This window comes from Epinephelus lanceolatus, chromosome 9 (assembly GCF_041903045.1).
Source record: "Epinephelus lanceolatus isolate andai-2023 chromosome 9, ASM4190304v1, whole genome shotgun sequence".
NCBI lineage: Eukaryota > Metazoa > Chordata > Actinopteri > Perciformes > Serranidae > Epinephelus > Epinephelus lanceolatus.
Genome location: NC_135742.1, coordinates 35,918,072 through 35,933,919, shown reverse-complemented (window position 1 = coordinate 35,933,919; position 15,848 = coordinate 35,918,072). Strand labels below are relative to the sequence as shown.

The 15,848-nt window shown below is 39.9% G+C and overlaps 2 protein-coding genes and 1 non-coding gene across 3 annotated transcripts; 1 reads left to right on the top strand and 2 right to left on the bottom strand.

Annotated features, from left to right (window-relative positions):
• Window positions 1-606: 606 nt before the first annotated feature.
• ranbp1 (RAN binding protein 1) lies at window positions 607-9,170 on the bottom strand. Its single transcript, XM_033618897.2, has 6 exons — window positions 9,025-9,170; window positions 5,533-5,666; window positions 5,269-5,426; window positions 3,502-3,630; window positions 3,179-3,247; window positions 607-1,826 (listed from the first exon to the last, which is right to left on the bottom strand). The coding sequence occupies exons 1-6, from the start codon at window positions 9,037-9,039 to the stop codon at window positions 1,684-1,686; spliced, it is 648 nt and encodes a 215-aa protein (XP_033474788.1). The 5' UTR covers window positions 9,040-9,170; the 3' UTR covers window positions 607-1,683.
• On the bottom strand, window positions 2,871-2,999 carry LOC117253244 (small nucleolar RNA SNORA77). Its single transcript, XR_004501383.1, has one exon. It is a non-coding gene; the product is annotated as a small nucleolar RNA SNORA77 (small nucleolar RNA).
• A 1,334-nt stretch (window positions 9,171-10,504) lies between the features above and the next one.
• Window positions 10,505-15,806, top strand: trmt2a (tRNA methyltransferase 2A). The gene is made up of 12 exons (XM_078170907.1): window positions 10,505-10,588; window positions 11,480-12,110; window positions 12,332-12,440; window positions 12,732-12,913; window positions 13,035-13,149; window positions 13,252-13,367; window positions 13,508-13,612; window positions 13,720-13,849; window positions 14,346-14,421; window positions 14,701-14,817; window positions 14,902-14,998; window positions 15,162-15,806. The coding sequence occupies exons 2-12, from the start codon at window positions 11,491-11,493 to the stop codon at window positions 15,316-15,318; spliced, it is 1,824 nt and encodes a 607-aa protein (XP_078027033.1). The 5' UTR covers window positions 10,505-10,588; window positions 11,480-11,490; the 3' UTR covers window positions 15,319-15,806.
• The last annotated feature ends 42 nt before the right edge of the window (window positions 15,807-15,848 follow it).

The window sequence follows — 15,848 nt, the reverse complement described above, 5'->3', positions numbered from 1 at the left end:
TTCCACACAAATGACCCGTGACTTTACTTGAATATTTCATAAGCATTTTGACTTGAAAATACTTGATACCTTCCCCCAAGCCCAAAGATTTAAAAATGTATTTAATAAGTGTGCCACGACCAATTGATTTCCCTTCGCTTCCTGATTCAACTGACAATAACACTATTCATTCCCAGGAAATCAAAATCCCCACATCCTCTTTGTTTGAACCAATCCAACATCCAGTTAAGTTGCAAGGAAAAACCACGAGGGGCTAAGGTTATATAACTGAGCGCCAGTTGAAAAAAATGATACCAAGTACAACTATATGGTGGTCAATGAAAACAAAATTACAGTGTAAAGGCCAAAAAATAGATATGCCAACTTCCACCTACATTGTTTTATGAGTTTTTGTAAATTTAATACTGTAGTATCATTATTAAAATGGAATTACATTTGGTGAAGAGTGCATTATGATTTGTCTAGGATTCGACACTCAATTTAGGATGTGGGACTAGCTAAACAACGACTTGGTCTCACCTCTGGTATAATTGAGCTGTATTATTTATAGCTACACGTTATCATTGGCTATCCCAGGAAACAATGATTTTTATATGAATGCAACTGTGGTCTTTGACAGCTTTTATTCGAAGGTGGAGGAAACATTTCAAATCATTTGAGTGCAAATGAAAAGCAACATTTCATCCATATACATGTATTTACAGATGCACTGGCACTTAGATGCACTTTAGAGGCAAGGTTAAGAACTCAATTAGTGGAAAGAAAAGGAGAGGGTGGTGAGCACACAGATCAGATAGGGCACACTCTGTTACATATACTCTACATGCTTTAAGTCTGGGAATGTTATGATCTAAATAATACAAACTTGATTTCATGGTGAGGAACTTAAGTCAGAGCGGAGCTGCGCCAAACTCTGATGAACCATTGACTTTGGACTTGATGGTTTTCAGATAATTAAAACAAAAAGGAAAAAGATGAAATGCTTAGCTAAGTGCATCTGATCTCCTATCAGTAAGCCATCAGTGGACACTGCGATCTGCAGCACACCATCTGATGCCCCTCGACTGTCTGGAGTGGATTCCTCTTCTAGTCAGTTCCCAACAGAACTAAAGAAAGGAGGAACCAAGTAAGAACTACTTCTACAAGGCATCCACTGAGAAGTCTTCGCCTTACTTGCGGTTACTAACAGTGGAAGCATGGACAGTGGACAGGGTATTAAGGCCCACTGAGCTGCATCATGGGATTTTATATGTGTAATGCACCTCCATAATGCCTGGTCCCTGACCCTGTGCTGCTAACAAGCAGGCTACATTATCCTCTCCCCCTACAAACAAACTCTGCTTCAGAATAACAAAACAAAAAAATACCCCAATGTGGGAATTATCACTATCACAAGCCTCTTTTCACAGTTTGTCAAATGTAACATTGAACTGTAGATGACAAGGATGGAAAGTGTGGCATTCCATGGTGCAAAGAGGGACAGGGGTGGGGGCTTCTTTTTTTCTCATAAATTTTCTTGTATTTTTCCCCACAGTGGCATCAAGGACTTGTGATCTTGAGGCAAAACAGATAAAAAAAAAAACTAATAATATGCAAGTGTCCAAATTCAGTTCATTTAGAGTCTATTGTAGAAAAAGAGGAAAAACTGATAAATTGAAGATCAGCAAAGCAAGTTCTTGGTTCTCAATTCTTCTCCTCAGCCTTCACCTCCTTTTTCTCATCTTCTTTCTTCTCGGCCTCCTTTTTGACCGATTCCTTCTTTTCTTCTGATGCCTTGTCTTTTACGGAGAGCTCCCCCAGCTTCTCTGCAACTTTGTCAGTGTTGCCTGTGGCAAAACAGGGAAATGTGCAGTCAGCTTAAAAGCTGTGAAGCTTGAACACAACTCAGTTGCACGACCAATCAGTGTTGATGGTAAATGTATTTTATTGAAGCATTAAACTTCTCTGCGTGTGCTATACTGACCGAGAAAGTTGAGTTGGCAGATGAATATTTGCATCCAGCACTATCATATGACGCAACGGTGACGTAGTTAGACACAAGGAAGAACTACAGGCTATTTCAGCTTGAACAAGGGGGTGTGCTCTAGACACTCCTCAAAAAGAGCTTCCTTGTTCTCTTTGCAAAGTAGCTACATTTCCTACGCAAAAAAACGGCATGCCAAAATATTAGTGCAGAGGATGTTATGAGTTGAGGATACATTTTACAGTGTTTTGGCTGACTCGGATATTCAGCCATGTTTATTTGAGCCATAGTAAAGCTGTGAACAGAGGCCGAGGCTGTGGTTGCGTTAGCCGTGATATGGCCAGCAGGGAGCCATCAGAACCCGAGCTGCCGAGAGCAAACAGCAACTGGTGGTGCCTTTGCTCAAATTGCTCTCTGATACTTGCAGGAACAGAATCATTCTGCTGCCATCGATTTCAGTGTGGGCAGTTTTTGTTGGATGCTGTCGCCAGTGCCGACCCAGTAAGAACATGTGTGCCTGTTACTATAATACATAAAAGTTTTCTTCTCACAGACAGTCTTTTACAGTTCATCTTCAGAACCCTGAAGATGAACTGTAAAAGACAACTGAAACGAGCAGGGCTGAGAGGGCAGCTGAGTATTTCTGTCACTTAACACTGTGTTTTGGCAACAAAAAAAAAAAAAAATTGTGTGCAATGCAAGCAGGCGATTCCAGCTTTTTGGTCAATATAGCACATGGTAAAGAATTTAGTGCTTCACTTGAATGCATTTACCTTCAACACTGACTAGACATCCACAATTAAGGTGTTTAAGTTTGTCCCTTAAAGAATATTCCAACTATTCATTCAGCCACTATAAGCAATTCATTATTTAAGGTGGGCCCTGGGACCCTTTGATTGATGTGAACTGTGATGTAGCAGAACATACTGAAACCAGCCTTTTAAAAAGCCAGTAAAGTGTTACATTCTGCATGTCCATGTAGCAGACAGAAAAAGTCCCAGGCTGGAGGGAACAGCAAGGGACAGAGTGAGTCTGCATGCTCATGAAACCTAGCATGTAAGATGTCATGTCATGTCATGTTAGTTTGAATTTAATTTAAAACAAGTCTCAATATAATATAATTCACTCAAACATGACCACATTTGACGGGAAACATGCTTCATGTCATCTAACCTCTCTTTTAAGGAATGTGCCTAAAGTTTAAGTTTCATGTACCTGATCCCTCTAGAGTTTTTCTCATCTCCTCCTTGCACTCGTCAAACTTCCCCTTGAACTTCTGGGCATCTGTAAACAGAATAGACAGTTAGGGTATGTTCACATCAACACACTGTTGTATGATGGACAGTCAGGCTGCTTTATCATGCTGCACTGAGAAACAGGAAAGCATGTGTGAATACAGCTGCTGGGAGTTTGTTGCCTTAAGTCTGGATGCAGAAAACAGGCCTCTTGCAGCCATCTGTCACTTCAGTGTGATCACTATATCATCAAAATTAAAACACTGGTCTGTACAACTTTGGATTACAAGTATAAATACTTACTTTCTGCATTTAAAAAGCGTATTGCCAGGAGTTCAGGTTTGGGGCATTCATCAGCATAATCTGCTAATGTGTTCCACACCCATGCCCTGTCACTGCCAGCGTTGGGCTTCAGCTCCATGCTAGGCATAACTGTCGTTCACAAGAGAGAATAAGGTTAACATGGCAGGGAAGGCAGAGATGAAAGCATCTACACTACAGGGGGTCATCATATTCGGTGGCTGCACAACTATTAAGTGCATGTAGTTGGGACTGCTTTTGATAATGGCTAATTGTATATCCTAACCATTTTGATTAGTTTGGTGCCATTTCTCTCCTTCTTACCAGAACCAATACACTCTATTAATCCTGTTATCAGGCTCCTTACATGTGTGTTGTCTGCTTAACTACACTTGCATTTGCTCAGGCGAATACAAATATTCAGTGTAAAGCTCCTATCTGAGCAAAGCTGCTGCTCATGTAAATGAGATGCATCATTTCATCCAGCGGTGAGAACACTAAGATGATGAATACCAGTTTGCCGAGATAGAGACTGCAATAACCTGCAGACTGCTGTGCGAAAGCAAGACCTCCTCCCCCTTCTTTCACTTACAGTTCAATGCTTACCACTTATAGCAATAGGGTCACATAGGGTTGGAAAAAGTCCAAGGGAAGTTAAGGGCCTGAATTTTTGCATGATACGACACGATTGAAATTAACAGTGAACTTATTTGACAGTCAGGAGACACATGAAAAAGCAATATTTGGTTTTATGGCATGTTTTGGTCATAACTATGGTTATTTAATTGAATATCACATTTTCAGGGTATATGGTATTATACAATACAATAATAAATTATTTTTATCAGTTACAACAGACCTTATAGGAATGAAAACAGAGGATATTTTGTTGGATTAATGCTTTATTATAATTGAAACTGGAAACCATTTTTGTTGAAGTTGGTATAAAAAGTCTGAAAGGCAGTCGAGGAAAGGAGCTGCATATGTGCAGGCGATACTCTGGTTGCATTTTTCCCCCCAATACCATAGCCTAACAAATGTACATGAAGTGAATCTTTTATATTTTATTTCAGTTAACTAGCAGATATCCCAAAGCAAAGTACACAGTTTATACCTTGTTAACACCTTCTGCTAATTTTGGCTAGCTACCTGCAACCATGTGGGATGGAGCTTGTTTGGGCATGCTAATTAATAAATCAAAAATAATTCATCTATTTCCATTTATTCTTTTTTTGATTAACATGTCTGTCAGTTGTTTACTTGAAACCACAAGTTTACCCACAGCCCATTCTGTCAGCTCAAAATTTTAAAGTACCTTTCCTCAGTTAACTTAAACTCACCACAGGGCACATTTTAAATTGTATGTAATTTGGCAACTTAATAAATCATGTCTGCTAATGATCTGGTAAAAGGCTTGTTCCTTTCTGCATACGGCATTGTAAACACATCCTGAGCAAGTGTTCCCTGTATTTCTGTTTTATTCCCATTTTGAATATTGCAGAGATTTTGCAACCCTAAATACCACCAGCTTGAGGTTTCTGCACATATACTGAAACACTTAAATATCATGGGGAGAGACGATGGTGTGTTCACAAGGCTTGCTACAAAACTTTATAACAAACAGAAGCCAAATGTGCACATGCAATGCAATGTCAATTTTTATTTGTGTTCTTATCAGTTGTTTGTTTTTTCTCTCTCTTGGCAATGTATCTGGTGTCATGATATAAATCAGCCATTAAATACATAAGACTGCTTGTCAACTTGACTCACTGTGATGATTGGCACAAATCTTCAAGGTGCGATCTCTCCTCATCAAGAGGCGGATTGAGCCCTTCTCTTTGTGTTTCAGCAGCTTGACGTCTCCAGTTCCTCTCTCCTTCCACTCTGGCGGGTCGTTCTCAGAGGCAAAACGATATAGTTTAGCCCGCCTGAGAAAACAACAGTATACTAGCTTACCAAATGGTCAGCAAAATGTATATTAGATCACAACACGTATGAGTGACTGAACAAAGAAGACCATTAAAAACAGTTTACATTTTAAAGAGTTCCTCCTCGTCCTCTTCTAATGTTTTCACATCCTGCTCAGGAAGGGACACGATGGGCTCAAAGTGGGGATCATGATTAGAGTCCTCTGCCGTCTCTGCAGTGGGTTCGTGCTCTTCCTGGTCCTAAAAGGAAGAAGACAAATTAATGATTTAACTCAAAGCAAAACAACATCAATTTATCAGTGTCAAAAATTCAGACTGAGTTTAAGTAATAAGGCATGTGGTATACGTCACTCTATTCTATCACTGGAACAAAGTGACTTCTCACAATTGACCAACCGGCCATGAATGCATCAATGGAGGGATTTAAGAGCTCATTGGTTAAGTATAGCTTTTGTATGGGAACTGCCAAAGCCTTTAGTAATCACTACAGCTGAGCCAAGCATCTTTAATTCTATTTGGGGTTGCATGTTCCCATGTCGGTGTTCGCAAGTTTAAATGTACATGTCTAATATGGCAAGAAAATACATTACTCATACAAAAAAAATAAAAATACTGAGGATAAAGATCCTTAAAAAAGTTTGCAAGTTCATGACCTCTGACAAAGTGAGAAAAGACCTTATGCAAATCTGTGTGTGCAGTGTCATTTTGCGAATATGAAACTGAAAAACGCGGGAGGCTTTCCTGTCTTCAGAGTGACAACCTTAACTTTACTTCTACCCCATTATATTCACAAGCTTTAATATTACTGGTTAGCAGTATAGCAAGTTAGCTATATAGCAAGTTAACTATATCCCGCTTAATTTGTTGCAACTTAGGGGCTGTTTGTTTCTAATTCTTGGGGAGAGGTGGTGCAAAAAGGGGGAGGCAGGTCAATAATTTTTTGAGCACTGGGGAGGCACTGATGGTTTTTATTTTAGCTTAGGGGAGGGGCAATGAGGGTTGTACTCTGTATTTAGTTTACCACTAATTTTTAAAGAAAACATCCCTTAAAAGCAAGTTTTCTTCAAAATTTGCTTATGTTACACCATTTCTCACAGCTAGAAAATGTAAAAACAAATGTTAAATTTTCAAATTTCGGACAGTCCTTGGACACATCATGTGGAACAAATCCCTTTGTCAGGAGAAAACAAAACAAAAAGAAATCTGTGCTTAAAGTAGTGTAGGGCTGGGCGATAAAATGATAATGATATCTATCGCAATAGACACATGATCGATATCAACAGAAAATACGTTCGATAAAACGTCTCATAAAACAGGAAGAAAATCCCGGTCCTGAACCGCAAGGCATTCTGGGGGACGCAGTTCCAGCAAGGGCTTCAGCCTCTCCCGGCGCTCCCGGCCCAGCTAAGCAAGTTTGGTTGCATGAACAAACTCACTCACTCCCTGTTGGTAACGTACGTAACGTTCCAATAACCTGTTGAGACACACACACTAGCAGTTTCATGTTTGGGTGCGCCTTCGTGCCTCATGTCTACAACTCATAACAAAATGGTGAAAGGAGAAAATGAGTGCGACAGAGCGTGAGGAAATTGTCGATAAAGGAGGAAAGGTCAGTTCGCCGGTTTGGCAGTACTTCGGATTTTATAAATCAGACAAAAGTCAGACCAATGTTGTTTGCAAACTGTGCAAGGTCGCCGTCCCTACCAAGACTGGGAATACAACAAACCTATTTTATCACCTCAGCCGCTCTCACCCGTTGGAGTACAGCAGTATCAAACCACCATCAACCGCTGGTACAAATGAAACACCACAGAAGCGGCAGCAGACTACCATGTACCTGTATGGCCTTAAAGCCTGAGAAGGTGAAACAGTTTTCCTTGCCAAAATCTGGAGTGAAACCATGTTTGAGTTGTTTTTGAGTTATTTTTATATTTTTATGCTGGTTCTGACTGTTTGTTACAGGTCAAATATGTTAATATCTGTTAATTTCTTTTTTTACAAAGTACTTTGCACATTTTTTTAAAGAAGTTTAAGCATTTATTTAATGTTTACATTTGCACATTAACAGTACATTCATTTATTTGACTGTTTTTCATGGTTATGTTGACCTCTTTTTCCTCTGTGTTCGTTTGTTCATTACTGAAGAAAGGTTACATTTAGACTAGAAGTGTTTAAATTTAACATTTTTTTTCTCCTGGTCCTTATTTCAAATAGGTTTTTAAAAATTCAATAATTATCGTTATCGACTGATATGAAACACTTATATCATGATACATTTTTCAGCCATATCGCCCAGCCCTAAAGTAGTGTGATTTCAGCAAAATCACTTTATTCTATATCTCATTTAAAATTTGGCCCAAAATAAACCGTTAGCACTAACTAACCAAGATGCACAAGAAGAGCGAAAACCAGGTTTTTTTTCAACCCCAGAATTTTGTGTTCAACTTTTAACTTTTAAATACCAAAGGATAGGTTTTAAAACTCTATTAAGTAATTTATGGCGGAGAGGGTCCTCAAATCACTCAGGGAGGCTCAAGGACAAATATTAGTAGCTTTCAGGAGGATCAAATTTTAAAAAAGTCACACCCCAGCTACCCCCCTCCTCTGATAAGTGAAGAACAGTCCCTTAGCTAAGGGAGTTAAGCTACAACTGCTACTAACGGTAAATTCAATGCGCTTACGGTTGGATAAATGTAGTAAATGTAACCGGCTTGAATGATTAGGTGGGTAAACTATGAGCTTGGTTTTTCGTCGCAGTTGAATTTTACTTCTTTAGTGTTAAGAAACAGTTGTTCGACTTTGTTTTTCTAAGACAACTCATTGTGAAGTTGCCTAGCTAGGCGACGAGGCCTTTCACTGGCAGGCTAGTGGAGAGCTAACCGTTAACCGTAAGCCTTCACGGACCACGGTGTTTGTCGTTGACTGAAGCCACTGTTAATTTGACAGGGATTTAGGTGACATGATTTTTAGGATAACTGGCACTCTACTTAATATGACATAGTTAGTGCTAACTGCCCATTAATACGCAATGACTAGCTCCAGCACCCCGTTATTAATGCTAACAGTAGCTAGCAAATGTTAGCAACTGTTGTGCTGGGCAGACAAAGACAAGAACCCGGCTAACCTCGTTGTCTTTGGCCGGTCGGCTACGTGCAGATTGTAAGGTGCCCCGTACAAATGGCTGACAAGTGTGATAGTTTCGTTACATCGTTAGCAGTGTCGTGCAAATTGCCTCCCTAAGCAACTAATGATGAGTGTGCGATGCTAATGTTAACATGCTGACTGGCTGCACACTTCACAGTACTTTGGAGCTCGTCAACGTCAACCTGAAAGAAATCACGAAGAGTATGAAATCTAGACCTGGACATTTCTACATGTCTGTCATAATGCCCTTAAGCTTTCATTACATCCAGTGGCTTTAAAAACACACCAATTGGCTGTTCTAGCATCACGAAAGACATCATTGTCGGCATTTCTGGTTCGCAGCTTCCTTTACAAACTTTGACGAATTACGACATACAAAATACAATGTTTGCCACCTAATACCAGTTTCAAGGCGAACATAACACATTAGATGACCTAAAATGTGTGACCTCACCTTCGGGTCTGCCATATTATTGTAGATGTTTGTAGATTATGGAAGTAGTTTGACAGATTCAAATCCTGACTGGCCGCCGTTTCCCCGAAGCTACTTCCTGCTACAGCTTTCGCGCGCCGAATTTCCTACGTATGCCCGCGCCCACATTGTGACAGCGCGCGCACCGCCTCTCTCGTCTGGGAAAGTGCTGTTTCTATCTCAAACTTTTTTATCAATTGATTATTGACTGAGAAAGGTGACAACTTGTGCTGTAGACTATTCAGTGCAAAAGAACAGACAGGCTTTGATATATCAAAATGTAAAATATAGGTGCGAAATTATAGGAATAATTCTATCCATAAAGAGAGCGATGAGTTAAACTGGATCAGCACTGTGAAGTACATAAGTAAAATGTGGTGCAATAAAAAGGTGTGTGCGTGTGTGTGTGTCTTCTGATTGTTGTAGGCTTATATTAAAATAACCCCCCATAAATCCCTGAGGCTACCACACCCATTTATTCAGAAAAATGCAACATTTTACTGAAGCAAAATTACTAACACCACACTGCAAAAATACTCTGTAACTAGTAAGTCATGCATTGAAAATGTTACTTGAGTAAAAGTATGTAAGTACATCTGGAAAATGTATTTAAGAAATACAAGTAAAAGTACTCAGTGCAGAAAATTTTAAATCAGTTTTAAAAATCCGAATTATAAATAAAAGAAAAGCAGCATGTCCTCATATTTGAGAAGTTGGAATCATGAAATGTATTTGCATGACAGATAATACAACTAATAACAATTAAATGATTATCAAAATAGTTGCCAATTAATTTTCCAATCAATCAAATAATTTCAGATGCACATGCATATTTTCTTAGGGTTTGAGCACAAAATTCTTAATTTGTAAAGTAACTAGTAACTAAAGTTATCAAATAATTGTGGAGTAAAAAAGTACAATATTTGCCCCAGAAGTGTAGTGGAGTTTAAGTAGAAAGCTGAGTGAGATTGAAATGCTCAAGTAAAGTAAAAGTACCTCAAATTTGTACTTAAGTACAGTACATGAGTAAGTGTACTTAGGCTGTACTCAACCATTGATTTTAACTCAGGGCTGCTCTGTAAGATGGGGCCTCAAGATCAAGTAATAATGCTGTGTTGCCTTATGGTTTATATTTCAGTTTTATGTGCTGAAGTGGTGCATGGTATTAACAAACAAAAGTTCAGGGGTAAAACACAGTCACATTTTTACATAGGGACTGACGCAGAAGGCTAAAAGGAATTGAAACAATTACTGTTGAATGGAAAACTGAAGTTAATTAAATAACCTATATTTATTTAGAATAAAAAGTAAATAGCAATTTCAAAATGAATAGATGTATATACAAAGTAGCCAGTATCCGCGAGGTAACAAATCGCCATTAAAAGAAGAAAAACCTTTTTAAAAGACGAAAAATGAAACGTGACGCTCGAGCCCTAAATGACGACTGTCACTTTAAGTTCAGAGTTCACTGCAGCACGTGGCCAAACCAACATGGCCGCGCCCTGTGCATGTTAGTCAGAAGTGAAATTGAAATTAATACAAGAAGGTAAGGTGTATGAAAAATATTGTCCGGACTTTCACTGCTTATGGGTGTTACTTAGCCTATATTTAGCACGACAGGAAACTGTAAACTATTAGACATTAAAATAGGTAATGGTGAGTCGTTTTCATCAAAGAAGAAAACCCGCAACTTCAGTGCATGTTTTAATTACCTGTAGCTAACATCAAATGCATCTGTGTGCAGAGCAGGTGATAGCGTGACGTATAGCCAAAACTCAAATCCTTAGAAGTTTTAATGCTTTTACAGAAAAGCTATTAAAATGTAAACGTTGTTTCCTCAGTTCCACTGTTACATTTAGATTCCGAAGTTAATTGTAACCATTGTTAAAAAGTTACAGTCTCATAAACCAAGCTTTGAGCACATTTTGCCCTGCGAGCAAGAGCTCCTTAGGGACTGTTCTTTACCTATCAGAGGGAGGGGGGCTGGAGTGTGACTCTTTTTTTCTTTTGACCCTCCCGAAAGCTGATAAAAGCCTTGATTTTTCACACTTGTCATGCATGCTGATTAGTTAGTGCAAACTGTTTATTTTTTTGCCAAACTTTAAATGAGATGTAGTGATTTTGATTAAACATTACTAGTTGAAGCTCAGATTTGGTTATGATTTTTTCTGAAGAATTAATTGCACATGATGTGTCCGAGGACTGTCAAAAATGTAAAAATACCAAATTAATTTCTGAGGTATGGGCAGTGAAATAAATACAAAATACAACTTTTAAACTTGTATGCCTTCCCCTAAGCCAAAAAAAACCAAAACAGTCCCTTAGAGAGACAAAAAGTGTCTGGTTACGCTGACAAAACTGTTCAAACTTTATTTCAGGTATGTCTTTAAAATGTAAAATCAATATCAATCTGCTAATTGCATTGTTAATTTCACAGCATTACGAGTTATGGCAGATGTTAGCAGCAGCCCAGTGGCTGATACTCCACCCTCAACAGAGGACAGGCCTGATGACCTCCCCCAGGACTCCAACAATGAGGATGCAAAGTCTGACACCAAAGCTGAAGTGGGGAATGAAGCAGCCTCTGACCCCATGTACCGCTACATCAAAGAAGACCTCTTCACATCTGAGATCTACAAGGTGGAGATCAGGAATCTACCCAAGTTCACCGGCTTCAATGACCTGAAGAAGTTCCTGGCCAAACACAGCCTCAACCCGCACAAAATCAAGCTGTTTGGCAAGCAGACGTTTGCCTTTGTCACCTTCAAGAATGAGGAAGAGCGTGACAAGGCCATGAAGATGGTTCACGGCATGCAGTGGAAGGGCCAGGTGCTGAGCGTCAGGCTGGCCAAACCCAAAGCAGACCCCATCCTGAGGAAGAGGAAGCAGGAGGAGGGAGAGGGCGCAGAAGGGCAGCCCCCATCCAAGCGAACAGAGGGGGACGAGGAAGAGGAGCCACTGAGTGTCCAGATAGCAAATGTGGTGACTCCCCTGTGGAATGTGCCTTATGAGGAGCAGCTGAGGAGGAAGGAGGAGGAGGTGGTGGGGGTCCTGCAGAGGCTGGCCAAGTGAGTCTGATAGACCCATCCATACATGTGGTCCCATGTGTGTCTATAACACATCTCCTGCAGGTGTTGTACAAGATCAACACTCGATTTTCTTTAAACCTTTCCATGCCAATGGTTGTTTCAGGCATTATTGCATGTTTTACTGCATGACCCAGGGAAAAAAGTGTGTGGGCGTTCTGTGATATAAAATATACATCAATTTTACACTGTTTCTTTTACAGGGAGATTGGCAGCACCAACAAAGCCATGTTGCCGTGGTTATTTGCGCAGAAAGGGAAATACAACAAAATGTGTTGTCCTCTGGAACCTATCAAACCATCTCCAACACAGGTATATGTGAAGTCTAACTCATTTCACATTTTACTGACACTAGCATTTGTCATAAATACATACTACTGTGTTAGAGATTAATGTGTTAAAATAGACAGGATTCAGTATGTATTGGTATTGCCACTTTTTTTAGAAGCACAATAACCTAATTTGTGGTGTCACTTCATACAACACATTCCTTTATCTTTCAAGATCTCTGTTACAAAAGTAAACTCCACTGCCAATTAGAATTTCAACAAATGTAACTTGTTGTTTGATATTTCCCTTATCCTGTTCATATTTCTCTACCAGACGGAGTACAGAAACAAGTGCGAGTTCCTCATTTCAGTGGGTGCAGATGGTGAGGATAAGACCATCGGTTTCCGCCTTGGAAAATATAAAGGCGGCTCCTGTGCCGTGGTGGGGCCGGCTGAGACGCGCCATGTCTCAGCCGAGGCCAAGAGAGTGGTCAGCGAGTTTCAGAAGTTCATCAGGTATTCTCACATGGTCATGATAGACAGTCCACAACAAGGCATGGTCACAGAAAACCAAACTACTGCCACATACAGTATTTTTTTTCTGTTGCATTCAATGTCACTATTATTTTGCACATAGGACAACATCATACTCCGTGTACAGTCCTGAAACATATGAAGGACACTGGAAGCAGCTGACTGTAAGAACTACAAGGACCAAACAAGCCATGGCTGTCGTGTTCTTCCACCCACAGGTGAGGACACGTTCTGTTTACAAGTGTGATCCTGTTTCTGAGAATAGAATCGCACAGTTTGATTTCTCCTTTTTGATGTCTTTTACTTGTTTTGCTCCCTAGAAACTCGAGGAAGAGGAAGTCAATGCATTAAAGAGCTCCATGAAGACGTACTTTACAGAAGGAGAGGGGAAAGACAGCGGAGTAACCTCTCTTTACTTTGTTAGAGAGGGTCAAAGGTAAGAAAGAAATCCTGATGCTCCTTTAGTCATGATGGCTGTTTACTGATGGTATCAGAGAAACATGCAGGGCAAACAGTGGAGAACAGACTATGAAAATGTCTAAATGCTGCACTGAAGTTGTGCTTTTGGTTTCCCAGGACTTCTCCTAACATCGAGGACTTGCCCTGTGAGCTGGTGGCTGGAGAGGGCAGCATTCACGAGGAACTCCTGGGTCTAAAGTTCAGAATATCTCCTCACTCCTTCTTCCAGGCAAGAAAGATTTACCTCAAAGATTTCCATCAAGTTCATACAATGTTAACACCTGTGTATTGCCAAGTATAGGCTCCAGTGTTAAGTGTTTTTGTGTTACCTGGCAGGTGAATACAGGAGCTGCAGAGGTGTTGTACTCTGCTGTGGGGGAATGGGCCCAGCTGGATCAGGACAGCACCGTACTGGACGTGTGCTGCGGGACAGGAACCATCGGCATCTCTCTTGCTAAGGTGACATAGTTTTCTGTAAAAGAAACTTAATGCACCTGTGACAATGCTTCGGTAGTTACAACCAACAGAAGTTAGTGATAGATATTGTATCAGTCTGCACGTGTGCTTGCTTTAGGGTTTTCTACATCTCATCCTTGTCATCCTTTTCGTGTTTACACCTTGTTCTTTTCTTTTACTGTAAAGTTAAACTTTTGTATTTGTCAACCTGGACCCTGTTTTCCCCGTTTTTGTGTCTAAGTAACTATTTGAGACATCTGTTTTTGAAGATGGTCCTTACCTTTTAAAATTCCCATAATCTTACTTTTACAATGGGCCACCACTTTCTTTACATCCAGGTCCTAACTTTCTGTCACAATTCTGCACCATTTTAATTTGCTGTGTCAGGGTTTGTACAATTATTGGCACAGGGAAAAACATCTTTACAAAAAAAAACAAACTTTGAAATGTTACATTTCCTGGGATGTTAATAAAAGTTCTTGTTAACTTTTGTCTTTAGAGGGTAAAGAAGGTGATTGGGATCGAACTGTGCCAGGAAGCTGTGGAGGATGCCAAAGTTAATGCGAAGCTCAATGGTAAGAGGCCAAATAACCTCCAACTACTGCCAGTGATTTATGTATGAAATGTGAATATTCATTTTTTATGAACGCAAATGTGGGTGCGTGAAGGTCATGATAATAGAACTCTTAAGGGTGGTATTGATAAGTTTGATCTGTTGAAGTTGTTAGTGGTAGATGGTCACTGTGCAGTCCTGTTTTCACAAAATGATCTTTTTCCGTTTTAGATCCTCTCATTCAGTTTATGAATAGCACAGCATGACCAGCTAAAAGTGAATGTTTTGTTTTTATCTTAAGGTCTGAGTAATGTTGAGTTTCACTGTGGGAAAGCTGAAGACGTGTTCCCCAACATTCTCAATGCTCTCGTGTCACCCAACATCACAGCCATTGTGGATCCACCGAGGGCAGGCCTACGTGAGTCAACAGGCAAAACATGAAAATGAAATTCACTCGCTTATGGATTTGTCACATATTAATGAGATTTTGTCTCAAACACAGATTCCAAGGTGATACTTGCCATCAGGAGAGCGGAGCATCTGAAGAGGCTGGTTTACGTGGCATGCAACGCTAAGGCAGCGATGAACAACTTCATTGAGTGAGTTTTGTTTCAAAGCAACAGTTAGAATGAAATCAGTATTTGTGGGTATCAGCTTTATTACCTGACTGTGAATAAATATTCGACTGTCATGACAGATATCATTTTTAAAGGGGGCCAGTTCGATAAAATGGTTCTTATGATGAAACTTTTTGTTTTTCAGTCTGTGCAGAGCGCCATCCAACAGAGTTCACGGGGCCCCGTTCCGTCCAGTGCGAGCCATGGCTGTGGATCTCTTCCCTCAGACCATGCACGTCGAGATACTTCTGCTGCTGGAGAGAGTGGACTACGACTCCCAGCAGCAGCAGACCAGCAAGTGATGAGGACAAGACAGGGTCTTGGCCTAGGATACGTAGCATGGGCTTAACGTACTAGAAATGTTTGCACACTCAGTACTTCAAGGAGCCTTGAATTTAATGTGTGCAGTAGCATTCTTTGCTATGTCATTTAAGTATCTGCAAGGCCTTAGTCTTAACTTTAAAGGGCCAGTTCATCCAAATAATGTAATTTACTATAAACCAGTGTGTCATCCAGTTAAATCTTCCTATTTTGTAATGCAAGAATTAATTTGTGCTTCAAATAAATTTAATACAGTATGCATTATACTGTATTTGCTTAACTGAGCTTTATGGACTGTCCCTTTGCATGTTATGCCTTTTTAGTTTGAGAATGTTTACTCAAAAGTAGGTCAGGTTATGAGCATAAAGATACTTAAATTTTAATTTCCTGAATTTGATACTTTGTTTAACTGTTAATAGGGACAATCAGAATAAATGGCTTAACCCATTAAAGTGCCACCTCAGTTGAACTTCTTGTTTCTGAGTCTTTCATCATCCTGCCACTGAATAAA

Coding starts and splice junctions, on each gene's coding strand:
- ranbp1 (XM_033618897.2), bottom strand. Junction 3,248..3,501: donor ACGCTTTTTAAATGCAGAAA/GTAAGTATTTAT, acceptor TTCTGTTTACAG/ATGCCCAGAAGTTCAAGGGG. Junction 1,827..3,178: donor AAAAACTCTAGAGGGATCAG/GTACATGAAACT, acceptor GTTTTGCCACAG/GCAACACTGACAAAGTTGCA.
- trmt2a (XM_078170907.1), top strand. CDS start 11,491: ATGGCAGATGTTAGCAGCAGCCCAGTGGCTGATACTCCACCCTCAACA. Junction 12,111..12,331: donor GTCCTGCAGAGGCTGGCCAA/GTGAGTCTGATA, acceptor TTTCTTTTACAG/GGAGATTGGCAGCACCAACA. Junction 13,613..13,719: donor AGAATATCTCCTCACTCCTT/CTTCCAGGCAAG, acceptor TTTTTGTGTTAC/CTGGCAGGTGAATACAGGAG.